The 20,243-nt window shown below is 36.6% G+C and overlaps 1 protein-coding gene across 4 annotated transcripts in view; it reads right to left on the bottom strand.

Annotated features, from left to right (window-relative positions):
* Positions 1 to 257: 257 nt before the first annotated feature.
* osbp2b (oxysterol binding protein 2b) overlaps positions 258 to 20,243 on the bottom strand; it is a 67,745-nt gene continuing 47,759 nt past the window's right edge. For all 4 annotated transcript variants that reach the window (XM_051111219.1, XM_051111220.1, XM_051111222.1 and 1 more), the window contains 11 exons: positions 11,446 to 11,644; positions 11,161 to 11,284; positions 9,316 to 9,382; positions 8,581 to 8,733; positions 8,097 to 8,342; positions 7,005 to 7,125; positions 5,559 to 5,662; positions 5,208 to 5,303; positions 4,809 to 4,993; positions 3,965 to 4,185; positions 258 to 2,202 (listed from right to left, as the gene is read on the bottom strand). In XM_051111219.1, the coding sequence (XP_050967176.1) occupies positions 2,060 to 2,202; positions 3,965 to 4,185; positions 4,809 to 4,993; positions 5,208 to 5,303; positions 5,559 to 5,662; positions 7,005 to 7,125; positions 8,097 to 8,342; positions 8,581 to 8,733; positions 9,316 to 9,382; positions 11,161 to 11,284; positions 11,446 to 11,644 (1,659 nt within the window). In that variant the 3' untranslated portion in view covers positions 258 to 2,059. The remainder of the gene's footprint in view (positions 2,203 to 3,964; positions 4,186 to 4,808; positions 4,994 to 5,207; positions 5,304 to 5,558; positions 5,663 to 7,004; positions 7,126 to 8,096; positions 8,343 to 8,580; positions 8,734 to 9,315; positions 9,383 to 11,160; positions 11,285 to 11,445; positions 11,645 to 20,243) is intronic.

The following is a 20,243-nucleotide window of genomic DNA, read 5'->3' as shown; positions in this document are numbered from 1 at the left end:
ATAGGGTTGGAGCTGAACTCTGCAGGGCTGCGGCTCTCCAGGACCGGAGTTCGCCACCCCTGTTTCAAAACTATGTTTAAAATGTGTTTATAGGTCATAAAACCCTACAGAACAGCCTTTCTGGTGATGAAAAATAGCACATTACTTTCCAACACACTACCTGAACACCAGGGTTCATTTAAAACTCTAAACAGATCATTACACCCCCTTCAAAACATTCCTAACGATTGTATACAGACAAAAAGTGCCTGTCAACATCCAAGTCAGTGAGTTTTAATAGAAAATATTAACATTTATAATCATACATTGACAGCTTGTCAAAACTTTGACTAGCTGGATCATTTTAAATTAAAAGATCCATTTACAAGTAAACATCTTGGTTAAAATTCAGGTTTTTACCAAAACAGCATTTATTAGGATGGCATGGCATTATTACTTGTTTCCTTCATTATATTAATAAGAATTAAGGTTATCACAAAATACATATGGTGGAGTGAGGGAAATATAAGACCTCCAGTCTAATTCTAAGTTTCTGACAGCAATCAGACATAAAGTGAGAACTGCTCTCCTGTGACGTCAGGTCTGAACCCAATGCCGCAGAACAGGACTTTCTAAACATAAAAGAAAATCCTGTTGTAGATTTGTTTCTGTGAATCTAATTGAAGTTTACAGTGGGGGCTACAGTTTCAAAGTGCTGAGTAAATCAACAGAAATCACAACTTTTTTATCTCTCCTGAGTCCTGATGAGTTATAACCTCCTCAGAAATGTAAAACCGGTCTTTCTGTTACAGGGCACTAAAAATAGCAGTTAAAAAAAAAAAGTACTACAATGTACTTCTGTATCACCACATTGTACAATTGTGAAATACAGCAATCCTCTTCGTCAGGAACACTTGGGTTTTCTACTGCTTATAAATACAAGCATATTATAAACAAAAAAAGGTCGGCAAGCTGTTTGCTTATGTTTTCAGTATCACGCTTTGTATTGTGAGTGGATGATTGTTTGCTATGTCCTCCGAGAGAGACAAACGGGTGACTTGTTTACTTTTATTGGTTGATCGTTCATTCATTCATTCATTATATATCCTGATTGTACAAAAAAGGTGTTTTTTTAAATTGCATTGATATGCATTGTACTGTGGCAGTCACAGTAACATGATAATGACCACTGGGGGCTCCACCGAGCCAATGCAGGAAGCAGCTAATTAATGTGCATGACAATTCATGGATGTAAAACACATTTGTGTTAGAATACCTGCACTGTCCAATACAACAGACACAAGGGCTCTTTTAATGTTTGCCTGACGCTCACTGGCTATCTGAAGACATGAGATGAATCTTAGCGGTCACTAGCTATGCAAAGTGGGCGGGGCCAGGGAGAAAGTCCAATAAAAGAGCTTAATTGTGCTCCTGTAATTCTCTGGGATATACAAATACAAGAACTTCCTTTGCCCAAATATGGTATTGTTGTTGATATGAAACTAAAAGAGCTGAACAATCAGATAATTCACAGAAATGTTGCAGCTGTGTTGTGTTGTGTAGAGTCTTTCCTTCATATGTGAGTTTCTTCGCGTGCTGTCCAGGCCAGCATGGGACGGGGGAGGAGTGTCTTTGATATGATCTCTTTATAAACAAGACTCAGTCCAGTGTACTTCACTGTAAGAGATGCTGGGATAAGAGGAAAGTGCATTTGTGATGGGGTTGTACTGAATAAAAAGAACCTGATTCGCTTTGGAAGATAAACTGGGGCGGCACTTGGCTAGAAGAGTTCAACTGCGCATTTCTCCCACGCACTCGTCTTCGAGGTGAACTTCGGAGAGAACGTTTTCCCGTTCTCCCATTTTAGTAGTCGGGCAAAGATATATGTCATTGGGCTGCAAACACACACTCACACTTAAAACACACACACACACACACGCTCTAAGAGATCAAACAGCGCAGGTGTTCGTGACCTGTCTCCACTACCTCTGCAGTCCCAAGGCCCTGATGAGTCCATATAGAGGGTTTATTCCCCATTTGTCTTTTTCTGTCTGCAGAGTTAGTCATTTGTTTTATGTGTTCAGAAGATATCCGGACACATATTCCAGTCTTGTCTTTCTTTGGCCTCCCAGTAACCCCCCTTATAAACGTAGACAGTCTCTCCCGTCATTTCATCCGTCCTTTGGTGGAACCACAGCGGCGTGTAACCTTCAAAGTCCTGTCCTGTAACACAAAAAACAATAAAATCACCAGGAGAACAGAGTCTACTGACTTGTGGGGTGTAACAATGACAAAATTTACACTACAGTAGGAAAATTACAATGCTTATTTTCTCATTTCTACACTTAAAAGAGATATTTTGAATTTGGACTGCAGTAACATTACTTATTTAAACCATTAGCTGTCAGCAATTCATACTGCACTTTTAAGTTTTATTTTGACGGAAGTGGCAATAGAGCTTTTATTTTGATGGAAAACACAAAAATGCGTCTCACTACAAATCTAGTGAAATGCTGTAATCATCTGCCGCAAAAATAAAGCATAACTAGTGACCGTTGCGTTCCCAAATGCACGTTAAACTCAGCACATGCAATAAATGAGTTCACTGCATTCACTGTGAACAGAGTCGTTCTGAGGCACAGAAAACACTGGATCACAAGCTGATCACCTGAACGAAGTGTGGCCTTTGCTTTGAAACACGCAGTGAAGGAATAAAGCTATATTGTGCTTTCAGTTAAGTTTGTGTAAAAGCTACTGTGCCAAAGCATAATGGCCCAAACACAACTTTAAAGGAGAATAATTTACAGATAATTTACTTGCCCCCTTGTCATCCAAGATGTTCATGTCTTTCTTTCTTCAGTTGATAAGAAATTATGTTTCTTGAGGAAACATTCCCAAATTTTTCTCCATATTGTGGACTTCAATGGTGCTCCCAAGTTCGAACTTTCAAAATGTAGGTTAAATGCAGCTTCAAATGGCTCTAAACGATCCCAGCCGAGGAGGAAGGGTCTTATCTAGCAAAACGATCTGTCATTTTTGAAAAAAAATTGACAATTTATATACTTTTTAACCGTAAACGCTCGTCTTGTTGAAATCTGCATGAACTTAGTTTTCTTCCAGTTCAATACGGTCAATACAGTTAGGGTATGTCGAAAAACTCCCATCTCGTTTTCTTTCCCAACTTCAAAATCATCCTACATCGCTGCAGAAGTACCGATCCAGTGTTTACAAAGTGAACATGCAGAGATGATTAAATACCCTTTACCAAAAAATTTAAAACAGCCATGTAGGATGATTTTGAATGTTGAAGTAGAAAACGAGACTGGAGTTTTTCAACAAGCCCTAACTGTATTGACCAGGATTACACAGACTATGCATGCACATCTCAGAGATGAGACAAGATGAGCATTTGCGGTTAAAAAGTAAATAAATTGTCAATTTGTTTAAAAAATGACTGATCGTTTCGTTAGATAACACCCTTCTTCCTCGGCTGGGATCGTTTAGAGCCATTTGAAGCTGCATTTTGGAAGTTCAAATTTGGGGGCAACACTGACTTTTTTCGAGGAATGTTTTCCTCAAGAAACATTATTTCTTATTTATTTCGAATATCGAATTTCTTATCGACTGAAGAAAGAAAGACATGAACATCTTGGATGACAAGATGGATGAGTAAATTATCTGTACATTTTTGTTCTGGAAGTGGACTTCTTCTTCTTTAAAGACATTTTATGTTACAATGAGTTCAAATATATTTTAAAAACACTTTTTGTCCAGAAGACCAGTCATTTCATATCATCATGTGAACACGATAATATAGAAACAGTTTTGGTATTGTGATACCACAATATTGATACTATTGACTGAACTAGCAAAACAAAAGTTGTTGACAACTAGAATTTATATTTTCATGGTTTTCAGACCAAAACACCTACACCAACAAAATGTCACAGAAGAGCGTCTTGTGTAACCTTTGACTTGTGCTCACCTTCATCTATGGCCTTGGAGGCCTCAGCTTCTCTCCTCCTCCTCGTGGCTCTTTGTTTTTCCTCCAGCCTCTGTTTTTCTACGTTGGCCTCGTCCCAGCGTCCCGCTTCCATCAGCCGCTGGTCCGGCCTTAGTCTGCTGTCCGTCCAACACACACCCTCCTCTTCCTCATTCAGGGTCAAAGCCAGAGAGGAGAAACAGTACATGTTCTCAGCATTCTCTCTGAGAGATAGAGAGGAGAATAGAATGAGAAAATATTCCAAAATCATCAAAGAATCAAACATTATAATCTGTTGCGCAAGGCCTTAGTATATCTTTAGTTAGTGGGAAAGTAGGGATTAAAGAAGGTAGTTAGTTCTGCAGGTGGGCAGTTTTGGTCTGTCAGTAATGAATCTGGTAGGCATGTTGTTTAGACTGTAGGTAGTTTGGAGGGTAAGTAGCTAAAGGGATACTTCACCTAAAAATGAAAATTCTGTCATTAATTCTGTCCTTGTGTCGTTCCAAACCCGTGAGAACTTTGTTCATCTTCGGAACACAAATTAAGATCATTTTTATGAAATCCCAGAGCTTTCTGACCCTGGCTAGACAGCAATGTAACTGACACGTTCCCAGGCCCAAAATGGCATGTCACATTTAACAATGGCCTTATTACCTTTTTAGGCCTGAGAACGTTTCAGCTACGTTGATGTCTATGCAGATTTAATCAAAAATACCTTAGTTTGTGCTCCGAAGATAAATGAGGGCCTTACGGGTTTGGAACGACGTGAGGATGAGTATTTAATGACAGGATTTTCATTTTTGGGTGAACTATCCCTTTAACACCAGACATCAATGGTGTGTCTTACGGTAGAGGGTATTTCTTCCACAGCAGTTTGGGTGTAAGTGTCTGATAGACAGTCTTCTGTTTGCCCTCTGAGCTGCTGCTTCCTCTGCTACTCTGCACGATCTTGGCGCTCTCCATCTTGTCGTCCCATGTACCTGACAGGATGTAGTGGGCCTGGCCGTCGATGTCCTTCACCACCCCTGTGACCTTACAGTGGAAGAACAAGGAGAACAAGGGTAACAAGCTCTGGGATTGAACTACAGAAGCATGATGAGACAGAGAGAAGGCAGAGGAGGATAGAAAGATGGTTTAGCATGATAAACGTTCATAAAGGGCTCTTATCTGATGTCAGTAGAACTCACACGTGAATCACAGGGGGAGGAACAGGAAAAAGGACAGGGAGAATTTAAGTAAAACATACCTTTCGTGGGACTTCTCTTGAAAAGTAGCTGTACGGAGAGAACTTGAGCTGACAGGTCTCTTTGGTCCTGTGGTTGACTATATCAATATCTCCTGACTAAAATAAAGAAAATATGAGATGAAAAAAGAGAAATACCTACAATTAAATCAGCCGTTCTCAAAATCTGGGGGTCATGGAGGTATGTGATTTTCTTCAATAAAATTGTATTTGATATTGAATAAAAAAAATGTCTTAAAGCCAAAAAAGTTCAAGTTTTTAGTTTAAGGGGATGTTTTTAGGCTTGAATATTTAACAAACTACTCAAACAAAATTCGGGTAATCATAGACATTTAATAATGACTGAAGTTCAACCTGATCAATCCACAGTTTGCCCACAATGATATTGTGCACAGTGGAGGTGACTTTACGCCACACATAGTGGTTTCCACTTGCATGAAAGTGTAGGTGGATCGCACCTGGTTAGACAGACAGAAAATCAATGTGTTCATTATTCTGACAATATGACATACACATCATGTAAAGTCAAGAGAGAAATCTAAAATGAATCTTCCGTGTAACAATAAATGAAATCAGCAAAAATAATACAGTTGAGGTCAAAAGTTTACATACACCTTACCAAAATAAGAGGGATCGTACAAAATGCATGTCATTTTTTTTATTTAGTACTGACCTTAATAAGATATTTCACATAGAAGACTTTTACATATACTGTAGTCCACAAGAGAAAATAACAGTTAAATATATATAAAAATGACACTGTTCAAAAGTTTGCATACGCTTGATTCTTAATACTGTGTTGTTACCTGAATGATCCACAGCTGTTTTATTTTTTCATTTAGTGATAGTTGTTCATGAGTTGCTTGTTTGTCCTAAACAGTTAAACTGCCTGCTGTTCTTTAGAAAAATCCTACAATTCCAACTTTTTTTTTTTAATCATTTTTGTTTATTTGAACCCTTTCCAACAAACGACTCATATGCAACTACTACAGAAGGTTCAGACGCTCACTGATGCTCCAGAAGGAAAAACAATGCATTAAGAGCCAGGGGTGTAAACTTTTGAACAGAATGAAAATGTGTAATTTTTTCTTATTTTGCCTAAATAAAATTTTTTTCATGCCCTTCAAAAGCTACAGAAGATACTGACATGCTTCCTAGAAGACAAAAAAAAGTTACATTTAGCCTGATCTTCACATTCAAAAACTTTTTCACCCCCTGGCTCTTAATGCTTTGGGTTTTCTTTCTGGAATAGTGTAATAGTTGCATATGAGTCCCTCAGTTGTCCTCAGTGTGAAAAGATGGATCTCAAAATCATTGGGTTACACAAAAATGCAGAAAAACCAAAGAATTTGTGGGACCTGAAGGATTTTTCTGAAGAACACTGGATAGTTTAACTGTTCAGGACAAACAAGGGACTCATGAACGACTATTACTGAACAAAAAACACAGCTGTGGATCATTTAGGTAACAACGCAGTATTACGAAATCAGTTGTATGTAAACTTTTGAACAGGGTCATTTTTATAAATTCAACTATTATTTTCTCTTGTGAACTATACGTAAACATTTTTTATGTGAAATATCTTATTCAGATCAGTACTAAATAAAAAATGACATGCATTTTGTATGATCCCTCTTATTTTGGTAAAATAATTAACATTTTACAGATTCTGCATGGTGTATGTAAACCATTGACTTCAACTGTATTTATATATTTTGTGTTTCTTTCATGATAAATCTTTGTATATGTGTACATTTGTTTATATGAAAAATAACGAGATAGTCAAGCACGGAGACTCACCCAGAGGCATGATGGAGAGGTATTTGCCACGGAATTTGCTAGCGATGGTGATTTCCTGCCACAGGGTCCAGCCTCGCTGTGACATCACATGATGAGCGGCTGCCGGCGGATGATGACTGACCTGAGAAATATAGGCAAAAATATCAACCGAGTGCTGAATATAAAATACACCACTAGAGGGTGCCGTCTCTTTATTTATTCAAACGTGGATTTTCTATGTGTGATTCTGGTATTCTCAGAGTCACCTTCAAACATCATTACCCTCTAACCACTAAGCCTTGCATGAGAAGCATTTCCAGTGATGGTTGAAGGTGACAGAAAATCAACTATATGGAGATTTTTCTCCATATAGTGGACCTTAATAGTGGCCAATGAGTTGAAGGTCCAAACTGCAGTTTAAATGCAGCTTTAAAAAGCTCTACATGATCCCAGCCGAGGAATAAGTGTTGTATCTAGTGAAACAATTGGTAATTTTCCAAAAAAAAAAAAAAAATTATAATAATTTATATACTCTTTAACCACAAATGCTCATCTTGCACTAGCTCTGCAATGTGCGTTTACAACTTCATGCATTACATAATCACGTAATAGTCCTGCATACTCCAGTTTAAAAAAAGATAGGGTAGGGCAAAAAACTCTCAGTTTCTCAGTTTCTCCTTGTGTAGAGCCCTTTGAAGCTGCATTTAAACTGCAACTTGGACCGCCAACCCACTACCTCCCATTGAAGTCCACTATGTAAATTTTTTCTCAAAAACCTTAAATTTCTTTTCGACTGAAGAAAGACAATAACATCTTGGGTGACATGCGGGTGAGTAAATTATCAGGAAACGTTATTTCTGGAGTGGACTAATCATTAACCCAAAAATGAAAGTCACACAGATTTTTCAACAACATTAGGCTTGAAATTCCCCTATATGCTGTTTAAGAACTGTTTCTTGAGCACCAAATAAGTATATTAGAATGATTTCTTTAAAAAAGATCACTGTTTTTACAGCATTTTAATCAAATACAGTCTAGTTGAGTATAAGGGACTTCTTTAAAAAAAGATAGCTTTCCTCATATATTACAGACTTTTTGACTCTTAACACTGACCTGTTCACAGACGGAACGGTAGCCGAATTCTTCCAGGCGGTCCAGTTCGTAGGTCTCTCCCAGGAGAGGGTTAAAAGGCTTGGCCGTCCGGTGCACTGTGGTGGAGTACGACGAGACAGAGAAGGCTGCGACCAGACACATCTGCTCCAGAGAGTTCTCACAGCGCGCCGCCTTATCCAGCAGCTCGTGGTACTCCAAATCCTCCGTCAAGCGCTGCAGCATGGACAGGGGCTCGTTGAAGTTCACCTGGACACAGAGAGAGAGGAAGAGACCTTGGCTGTGTCCCAATTCACAAATACATAATTACTTATAAATTCTTTGCCTTTTTTCAAATTGAAGTTAAAAGAGAACAGTCACCAACTTCTCTTCAATAAAGCAAGTTTGTTAACAATATTAGCTTAAAAAATACATACGCTTCTAAAAGTTCATACACAGTTCAGAGGTTTGCATTTAGGACCATTTTCTGATATATGACATCACTTACAGGCATTGGAATCTTAGAGAGCTCTTTGCCGATGCAATTTTTCATGATGCTCCACAGATTGAGCGAATAGTTGGGCTTCTCTGGGATCTGGGTCCGCCTCTTCCTGTGAGGCTGCAGCTCTTTGCCTGAATAATCATTACTGCTCACAGAACACTAAAAGGCAGAGATGACAGTTTTGTATAAAAAAAAAAAAACATCTGATATTTATGAAATGTGTTTGTGCTGAAAGACATTATTTGAAGGGCCTGAGTGCCCTTGAGGAACGTAACGCATAAACATTGACAGCTGACAAACACTGATGCTCCATCTGTCTCTGAAAGTGAGTCACCAAGAGAAAGATGAAACGAGGGGAGCAGATATCAGTTAATTAAGAGTCGGTTAATTGAGATGAACAACAGCTGTGAGAGTCCGCGATGAACAGACTGCCTGAGGAAACATTCACAGTCACACTGAGTCCACTGGATTTTTATGCCACATGTATTACTGTGGGGTGCAAAAGTCCTGAGGTCACTAATGGAAATGCTTCTATTTTGCATTAGTTTAATAAAGAATAGTTTTCATTACAAATATGAAGAGCATTTCAGGCTCTTGTGACAAATTAATTTCAGTATTCCAGAAAGCCTTAGCATTTTGTTTGTCAACCTTTTAAATTAGATTCTGAATCTTCCATTGTTGTCTTTTGGATTCGACTATTTATAACCTTTGTTTTTAGCTTTTGTTTCATGTCACACCCACATTATCTTCCTGGTTCCAGTCACTGGGCTGTCCTCCACTAGCACCACTGAGATTACTCTGAGAACGCCTGCACAGACAAGAAAGAGAGAATAAAATATGTAAAATAAGTAGAATAAAAGTGTGACATTGTGTTTGACTAATGCAATAAAGGTTTCAGGAGCTGCTAACGCATCATGCAGTCAACCAGTGAAAAAGAGCCTCTTACTGGAACCGGATCAGTTTTTTTTAGATCAACATTTTTGCTCCCACCCATTCCTACATAATTTAGGTACCATTTTCTTGCATTTGATTTCTCTTTCCCTGCATTCACAATAGGTAAATAAATAAGTAACAAGCGTTATCCTCCATTTATTCACAATGGTAATGAATGAATAGTGAATGTTTAAATATATGAACACAAAACACTTTGAAATACATTTCAAAGAAAAGCACAGTAGAGGACTATTTAATCTAAGCAATTATTTAATAATCATAAAATAACTATTTCAGACATTATTATCCATAATCGCTTACTTTACCAAAATAGTGCTAAAAGAATTACGTTTTAGTGCAAAACATTTAGTCATTTTCACCTCATGCTTATAATTGTGATTGGAATACATCTCATTCGGTTGGGAGGTCATATACGGTTGAGTTCAAATATTTAATTACAGTTGAAGCTCATATCAGACCCAAACATTATGCTTATGCGTTTGTCAAAACTCAATGCAGCTCACATATTACTCTCCACTGGAAATTAATGACTTTTTAATGACTGTTTATCAAAGGTAGAGGAAAGGTGGCTTAAGAAATGTCTTGAAATCAATATTAATAAAATGACTGCATTTAATTTTTTAACAACTATTTTTCAAACTCTCCTCAAAAATGAAAATTCTGTCATAATTTATTTATCCTAATGTTGTTGAAAAACTTTCATTTTTGGGTTAAAGAATCAGTTCACTTCCAGAATAAGCATTTCCTGATCATTTACTCACCCCATGTCATCCAAGATGTTCATATCTTTCTTTCTTCAGTCGAAAAGAAATTAAGGTTTTTAAGGAAAAACTTTCTAGGATTTTTCTACATATAGTGGAATTTAATGGGGATCAGTGGGTTGAAGGTCCAAATTGCAGTTTCAATGCAGCTTCAAATGGCTCTACACAAGTCTGGCCTAGAAATAAGTGTCTTCTATAGCAATTTTTCTATAAGTCATTTTCAAAAAAAAAAAAAAAAAAAAAAAAAAAAACATATACATTTTAACCACAAATGCCTTTCTTGCACTAGCTCTGCAATGCGCATATGGAACGCCATGCATTATGTAATCACATTGGAAAGGTCACATGTGGTTAGTTCTTCATCTGTATTCTGAGGTTCAAAAGTAGGGTAGGGTGAAAAACTGTTTTACCTTTTTTTTTGGAAAAGGCGTTTGACTTTCTTTGCATGTTCGCTTTGTAAACACAGGGTCAGTACTTCCGCCTACATCACGTGTGACCTTTCCAATGTGACTACATGATGAGTGAAGTCAAGCTAGTGCAAGACGAGCATTTGTGGTTAAAAAGTATATAGATTTTTATTTATTTACTCAAAATGGCTGATCGTTTCATAGACAAGACCCTTATTCCTTGGCTGGGATTGTGGAGCTCTTTGAAGCTGCATTAAAACTGCAGTTTGGACCTTCAACCTGTTGATCCCCATTAAAGTCCACTGTATGATGAAAAATCCTGAAAAGTTTTCCTTAAAAACCTTAATTTCTTTTCATCTGAAGAAAAAAAGACATGAACTTCTTGGCTGACATGGGGTGAGTAAATTACCAGGATATTTTTATTCTAGAAGTGAATTAATCCTTTGAATGGAGATGAAGCTGACCTATGTTGTGAAGGGTCCGTGGCAGTCACTGTTATAAAAGCAGGTGAGTCTTCCATGGCATCAAAATACTCTGTATCCTCATCTTCATCACTCGCTTCCTCTTTCCTAGGTCTTTCACTCACTCCTGTACACACATAAGTAGTCAAAGAAAACCATTACAGCATTCCTGGTGGTTTACCATGCTATCAACACATCATGTCTCATAACTGAGCTCATTCATTTTTTGTAATATTCATTTATGAATGATCACGATGCTGCTGGGGTGGCGGGGCTCCAGTGTCTCACCCGTGTCGGTGGTGGGTGTATCAGGCGTGTTGACAGAGTGCGCAGGAGCCTCTCTCCAGGCTCGTTCCAGGCTGTTGTGCTGCTTGGCTAGCTGCTCAATGGTCTCCTCCAGGTGGGTGCGCTGCTCTCGCTCATGCTGAAGAACTCGCTGCCATCTGCGGCTGTGGCTTTCTGCCAGGTCCAAGAAATCTCGGCATGCCTGCGCAGCAAGACACAGAACAGGGGCTAAACATCAACACAAACACAGAATCTTCAGGATTAAAATAAATGTGCAATGAAGACCAGGGGGACTTGATTCTGCTCCTAAAGTTATCCTCCTCACTACACCAAGTATCAAGATATCACATAAATTCCAAAGCTTTATCTGATATGTACCACTGTTTCATCCTTGGTTTTGGTTTGTGTTATGCCTACTTTCATTTTGCGTTTGTTCACATTTCCAAAGAAGCCCAAAAGCTATTTATTGCTTGGGCAGATGACAGTTTGAACCAATCAGGGCACGGGGGTGGGACTAAACATCAACAATCGTTCCTGTTTGGCTCAGAGGAACAAACTGTATGGGTTTCTTTGACAAATCAGTGCTGATCAAAACTTGATGACACAATAACATTCACTAATGCTGGGTTCACATTAAATGATATTTAAAATCTTATAAGATCTTCAAAATGTGAGAGACCACAAACATGAGGACAAAACATGCTAGCCATTTAACCATTTTGCTCCTATAATGTGTGGTGTGCCATGATGTGACTAAGACAGCACAGCACACACCAACAGATTTTCAACCAGAATCCTGACTGTGAACATGGGAAGTCTCACAGAATCTCTCGAGACTGAGAATAAACATCACACAACAGTTCTATAAGAGCTTTATTTCAACAAGACAATTTGTCTTTGCCTTGTGTTTATTCACAATGGAATCAATTGGAATCCAACATTTATTTTGGCATTGCCCTATTTTGGCAAAATGTCTGTTTTATTGTACAAAACATTGAAAATCACTTTGTTATGGACATACGTATTATTTGGAAATATGTAAACATTTTGTTTTGTTTATTTATTATTTATTATTTATTCCCTGCAGAACAGCAAAAAAAAAAAAAAAACAGTCACATCTACATGATAAATCTTATTTTTTTACATGCAAAATTTCATATTCACAAATTTGCAAGTTCTCCTGCAAAAAAACTTTTTTTCTTTGAGGAAGGAAGGTGCATTATATTGATACTATATGATTTTCTATGAAGCAAAAAGCAATTACTATTATGTATAAAAATATTATTCACTGAATAAAAATATTTAATAAACAAACAACAACAGCCATCATAAAAGTTGCTAAGCAATTACTTTTCTATGAAACAAAAAGCAATTAAAACGGTAAAAGTTTGTAAACAATTTGTACAATTTACACAATTAAACAATTTGTATATAAAATCTTGTATTTGTACACCGCCCCTCTAGTGTATAATTAGCGCTGCACCATGACTACGTTTGTTATGCTTCCGTCTTCTGACAGCTTGCTTTCTGATTGGAAATTGTTTGTTTTCACATGATAATCCACGCTTTGTCCTCGGGGTTTCCCCCAACACATCAGGATTTCTGAACATGTTAAATAATTACAATTCACGATCAGGGCACCTGCAACATTCTTCCGAGCAGATTCAGTGACTCTTAACACAACTCACACAACAGGAAAATCTGATAAGACAATCTTTAGAACCACCAAGACAATGGAATATTACCTAAGATTGTCGTAAGGGTAGAAATCGGTCTAAAATCAGCCCGATTATCTTGTGGTGTGCACGCAGCTTAACAGAGCCTCTGAATGTGAATCTTCTTCATGAGACTTTGGGTGTATTCACACCTGTTTTCTTGGTCCGGGTCCAAATGAACTTTGGTATGGTTAAATGGATGAACCAATGAATGGACGACCATAGCACACATGTGGTTTTGTTTACAATTGTTGGTTCACTTGCAAAAAGGGCAGTGTGAAAGTGAACCACACCAAACACAAAAAAAAAAATTAACATTGTATTTGGTCCAGACCAAAGCATATGAACTAGCACCCAAAGCTTACAGATTGGATTAGTTGGATTAAAAATTGTTCAATTAAGAAGAATATTTATTTTTAGCCAAGGGCGATTTTCTCAGTCTTTAAGGGTTTTAAATATTTAAAAGAATGAAGTTACTGAATCACATTTGTAAATACAACTGAACCAAATAATCCTTTAAAATCTTTTTTTTTAATATTAATTTAATTTAATTTAAATGTTAGAAAAAAAAAGTCATCCAAAACAAGATTCACAACAAGAAATTACATACAAATGTATTTATAATTTGTTGTAAAACTTTAATACACATATAATGTATATACACTCAAAAATAATTATTTTAATATTTTAAAAGATTATGCGATTCAAGATGTGTGGGATTTACACCTAGACACAGTATATATTTCGTCATTTAAAAAAAATGTAATTAAATACATGGGGGTATATACCATATTTCTAATATGAAAATATATAATCATAAGCTTTAATTATATTTTCAAAATATTATCGATTTTAGAGCTGTACAGCAAATGCTGCCTCCACATCCTTATTCTCTCCCTGTTTTCCCCTGTTATCTCCATCACGATAATCCCAGTTCCCAATTCTCTAAGGATCCTATCTGTCCTCCTGCCGTAGGCGCCACACACACAGATTCACCTGTTTCCTCATTACTGCTCTGGTCTCCCCTATAAAAATGGTCTCCACAGGAAGAGATCATGGAAATACCTTCTTTTCTCTGTCTTCCTCTTTCTCCACCTTTCTTCTAGTTTTCTCTCCTGAGTCCTGACTGACTTTTGTTTATTGTTCTTGTCTGTAAAATGTTTTGACATGTCTGTGACAGAAATCTTGAAAAGATCTGATTAAACGGATCATGGGTCGTAGCTCTTGTGGTTAAACTCAAAGCAGAAGTGAAAGTAAATCTGATGTCCAGTGCACGTTCAGAAACACGCAAACATACAGACTGTCTATGAGCTGAGTCATGCTTTTTTTTTAGTTGAGTCTCGGACTAGCAGTATTGAGTAATACAAGCACCTAAGAGAGGTTACTCTTGGTCAATAACACGGACACAAAACAGTCACATGTTGAACCCACGGGAAAACGTTATTGCTCAAAGGTTGCTCTTTCAAACCTCAGCAGACTTAACTGAGTTCACAGTTATGGTCAAGTGTAAGCTTTTGTTTGGATGTTTTACAGCAGGACTAAATGTCTCCATTGAGCTCTATTTAATCTTACCAAGGGGAAATATGTACGATTTTAAAGAGTTTTTTCCTTTCTAAAGTCAAGTAAAATTGACTTATATATAGTTTCATATAATGCAGATCACATAGAAGCAACTTTACACTAATAAACAGGAGAAACAGCCTCAATGCTGCAAAGTTATTAAATTAAGAAAGAATAAATTCAGTTATAATTACAACTATAATGCAGAAGACAATACAGTGTCATTATTCATCTCAGTTCAATAATTCAGTGCTCTCATTTGAGAGATTTATATAAGCAATAAAACCTATAGCATTTTCCCCATATAGTGCAATGTATGAGAAACAGCATGTTTCTTGCTCATTATTAACAATAATAGCCCACACCACACTAAAAATAACCGCTGTAATCTAACTCAGTATCTGCGAGAGCATCTATCTCATCAGAGCTCATCAATCACGTTAATAACTGAGACTACAGTACAGCCACAAAATCATTAAGGCAGCTCGCAGTCACAACCAATCACGTCTTTTACAGTGTCACTGCCTCTGGGCGTCAGTGCAATCTCTAGACTGTACTCTCTTTTCTTCATCTCTTGATCAATGTTTCTTTGTCTATCTCTCTTGTCTCCTGTGGAGGCACAATGACACGACTAATCTGACTGACCCCAGTCTGCTGGATTTAGCAGGAAACACACTGACAAAGATAACTGAGCTCAATTTCTAACAAAATAGGTGTCAGTGTCCAAAATCCACCTGTTACTACTCCTGCCAATAGCAAATAAATAAAGTAAAAAAGTTCCTGCAGTAATGCCAAAGGTATGGGTTCAATTCCTAGGGAATATATACATATAGCTTGTATGCAGTTGCCAAATCTATTTTTAAAAATTGAATGAATAAAATAAACCATAGTAAAATATTAAATATATAAAAGATAAATATAATAACTATTTGTTGGCATTAATGCACAAATTCATTGGAAAACAAACAAACAAACAATTTAGGCCTCATAGAAAAAAAGGTCTGCTAATAAAATTGAGGCAAAAGTTGCATGAAGATGCATGACATATAATCTATGAAGTAGGTATTTGTCTGTATATCTTTGTCTATATTTTTTCTAAGCATCTCTATATTTTGCTTTATATTTCGCTCACATCATTTACATGAGCAAGCATCAGAATACCATTCTTACAATTATGTTACAGTCACTAATACATTTTCAAGCCAACTTGCGAGTTTTAATTACTCACCAAGCTGATTTTACTCACATTTGACACTCTGAACGTGCTAATTTCGGACCCTGTACAGAACCTAGCTCAAATGCAATACTATAGGTCTCTCCACTCTTGGCATCCCACTTCCACATATTCTGTACCTTTAAAGTCCACAAACAAAGCAACAAAGCAGCCCTTACCTGACTCCTAAGAGCACTAAATGTCCAGAGCTGTGCTGCGAGAGAGGATCCTATGTGCTACGCTTAGCATGTGACTGCGGCTTCCTCACACGTTCATGAAACTACAGCTCCTCACCTTTAACATAAGCAACACTTCCACTTTTTTTCGCTGAGTGAGGCCCTGGGCCCCAGACTGCTCGTGACTTCAGGAAGAGCTTAGAGGAAAGACATGCATGTGTGTCATATATCCACATATCCGAGAAATGCCATTTAAAACAGCTGAGGGGAAGGAAGAGCCATGTGATTCAGTGTGTAAAACTGATACATAAAACTGATTTAGAGAAGTTCAGTGAGTTGTCCAGTAATATTTTAAAGTGTCAAGAATCTAAATGAAGATTTTCACTTAATTTACTTTGGTTTAGTGAAACTTTTCCCCAAAAACAAAACCAGCAGCTCAAAAAGTATTTGGACACTCAAGTAACACTTAAAGTGTCTGAATGTCATTACATTAGATAAAATATTAAACCAAGTGTCTTTGGCAAACAAATTATGCTAGATCTTATCTTTGAACTAGGCCCTTTTCACAAGATCTAGACCTGTTTGATATTTTGTTATATAATGCAAAGAGATTCAGAAAATTTTTTTATGTGGTTTAAGTGTCCAATTACTTTTTAAGGTCTTGCACACCCAGATCCAAATAGCTGCTTTCTCTCAGTTTTAGTGAATAAACGTAAAGTTTTTCTTTTTGAGTTTAATTTACAATATCACAGTTTAATATCAAGCAATTAGAAAGTGTCCCATTTTCTCTGTACTCACCCTAATCACTTCAGTGCACTTGACTTTATTCACACAATCCTTATATATAATACCGTTCAAAAGCTCGGCGTTATAAAAAAAAAAAAAAAGAAAGTAATTTTTTATTTGCAAGTTATCAAATAATCGCCTTGGAATTATAAAGTTCTATCTGACATTTTTTATCAAAATAGAGTTATTCACATATTCTTATTCATGGACAACTTATTTACATTATGTGATCTTTCTTTTGTAAGCATTTTGGGCCTTTTTTTAGTAAACAAAAATGGTTCTGTTTACAGAAGCCTAAGGAACGCAAAAACTTTGCAGCTCAGTATCTCAAAAGTGCTCAGAATGCAGACAGAACCTTATAATTCTAAGGCGACAAAATGTGACAATAAAGACATTATTTAAAAATGTTACAAAATATTTCTTCTAAAGGGGTCATGACATGAGAAATCAAATTTGCCTTGATCTTTTGGTATATAAGAGGTCTTTGTAACATCAAAACATCCTGCAAGTTTCATTGCCTTAAAATGTTCTCATTATTAACACAGCATTTATTTAATCAAGCTCCAAAGATGGCTCATTTGGATCTGAGGTGCAAGGCCCAGTCATTTGCATAAACACTGCCTCCAGAGCAAAGCATCGACGAATAGTCTTCCTCTCACCATAGACCCTGTCCACTGGCGTTTGTGTGGTATGTTGTTTTGTAAACAAGGCACATTGTCATGAAGAGTTCATAAAGAAACATTTTTTGAAAGATAGAGCGGTATAGATCTGACTGCAGCTGCATCACAAACGGTAAGTAAAATGATTTCATAATGCTTTGTCTGGAAATGACCATTTTTTAAAATCATGTTGTCAAAACACTCACATGCAATAGCGAGGGGGCGTTGATACTGTTTCCTATGCAATGACATTAGCCAATCAAAACAGTGGCCAATTACTGAGAAGCCTTAAAGAACCTGTCCCTTAAAATAAGACGTTTCAGACAGAGGGGCAGAAGTAGGGTTGAAAATAATAATTTTTCCATAATAATTTTTGGTGCAAAAACTTTATTAACATTATAAGTAAACATTAAGGAACATATTAAATTAATTAAATTAAAAAAAAAAATCCATGTCATGACCTCTTTAAATAAAAGCTGATGTTCTTCATTCGTCAAAGAAATCCAAAAATGTATCACAATTTCCACAAAATTATTTTCAACATTGATAATAATAAGAAATGTTTCTTTCCTTACCATCACAAGAATAAAACACCTTTTTCTCTTTTTAAAGGAGAAGTCCACTTCCAAAACAAAGATCCACAATGTATATAATGTACTCACCTCATTGTCATCCAAGATGTTCATGTCTTCCTTTCTTCAGTCGTAAAGAAATTATGTTTTTTGAGGAAAACATTTCAGCTTCAAACGATCCCAAATGTAGCTGTAAATGATCCCAGCTGAGAAAGAAGGGTCATATCTAGCTTAAAGATCGGTTATTTTTATAAAAATAATACAATTTATATACTTTTTAATGTCAAACGCTCGTCTTGTCTTACTCTGCTTGGACTGTTTTTTTCCAGTTTATGACAGTTAGGGTATGTCAAAAAATTCTCATCTCATGTTCTCCCTCAACTTCAAAATCGTGCTATATCGCTGTTTTACCTTTTTTGTTGCAGGTGTTTGATCTTCTTTGCATGTTTACTTTGCAAAGACTGGGTCGGTACTTCTGCAGCAATGTAGAATGATTTTGAAATGATTTTTGAAGTTGAGGGAGAAAATACAAGTTTTTCGACATACCCTAACTGTCTTGAGCCAGAATACACAGAGTTCAACGAGAGCAAGGCAAGACGAGGGTTTGAGAATAAAAAGTATTTAAATTGTATTTTTTTAATGAAAATAACCAATCGTTTCACTAGATAAGACCCTTTTTCCTCGGCTGGGATCGTTTGAAGCCGCATTTAAACTACAATTTGGAAATTCAAAATCGGGGCACCATATCAGTCTATTATATGAAGAAAAATGCTGAAATGTTTTCCTCAAAAAACATAATTTCTTTACGACTGAAGAAAGAAAGACATGAACATCTTGGATGACAATGGGGTGAGTACATTATATGTGAATCTGTGGAATCTGTGGAGAAGTGGACTTCTCCTTTAATTTGACATAAAAACAGAAAACTGTCATTTTAAACTGCAATAATATTTCACAAAATGATTTTACTGTATTTCTGATCAAATAAATGCAGCCTTGGTGAGCATAAGTGCCCTTTTAAAAACAAAAAAATCTTATATACCTCAAAAGTTTGAACAGTAGTGTATGATTTCACAGACATGATTCAAAGCTACAGAGAGTCAGGTGACAACAAAAGAAATGTCCACCTCTTCTCTCACCTTGTTTCAAACTTAGAAGCATATTGTTAAATATAACACCATGTGTTTATCCATCAGACCACACACAGATCAGAATGGTTTTCCTCTTCCTCTCATTAGAAGAACTCCAAGTGCTTTAATGTGCTAGACCTCACAGTGCTGTTCAGCACTTTTCATTATGCGTGTGTATTTCTGTTCAGCTGGCTATTAATCATTTTAGAGATGAAAAAAAAGAAGACAAAGAGTCCACACAGCTAACCAAACAGAGATCTCACTAATGAATGTGTTATAACATGTAGATGTGGTGGGGAGTCACATCACTCAAAGACTGCTGTCTGCATGGCTAATAATTCAAACTCATCTCAAGAAGTGAGGAAACAGATGGAAATGTTATCACCAATAACACATTGGTGAACTATTGGATTCTTATAATGGTTCTTACAAAACACTGTATAAAGAATCATTTCCAAACTATTCACTGCAGCCACTTTTTATCTATGGCATTTGTAAAGCAACTTATCACCCTAAAAATACAGACATAATCGCATTTTCAACATGAACTAAATGTGCATGGAAATTTGTTTAACATTAAATATTAATGCACATTTTACTTTAAAATTGTGACTATTTTAGCTCATTTTACAGGTGCCAATTTTTGTCACTGCTTTTCCAGAATAAGTTAGCTGTAATATGGACCTGGGTGTGAAGACTAAAGCAAGGTTTGCATTCAGATTGTGTGACAACAATCACATATTTGTTCAAAATCTTTTCGCAAATCAAAATAAACAGCATGAAACGGCATTCATCTAAGCTTGGCACAGATAGATGAATTCAGTTTGTCAAGCTGAAATGGAACACACAAGATGAAATCACCTCTAATATTGATTTTCATGACTGTGAGTAGTGATATCTTTCCAAAATTTGATTTAGGAAATCAAAGACACAGAGGACATCCACAAAACTGAAAGCTATTTCTAGACCCGTATCGATCACATCAGTGGA

The sequence above is a fragment of the Labeo rohita genome, chromosome 5, assembly GCF_022985175.1.
Source record: "Labeo rohita strain BAU-BD-2019 chromosome 5, IGBB_LRoh.1.0, whole genome shotgun sequence".
NCBI classification, from domain to species: Eukaryota; Metazoa; Chordata; class Actinopteri; order Cypriniformes; family Cyprinidae; genus Labeo; species Labeo rohita.
Note: the sequence above shows the minus strand (reverse complement) of the source record. Positions and strands in the feature narration are given on the sequence as shown.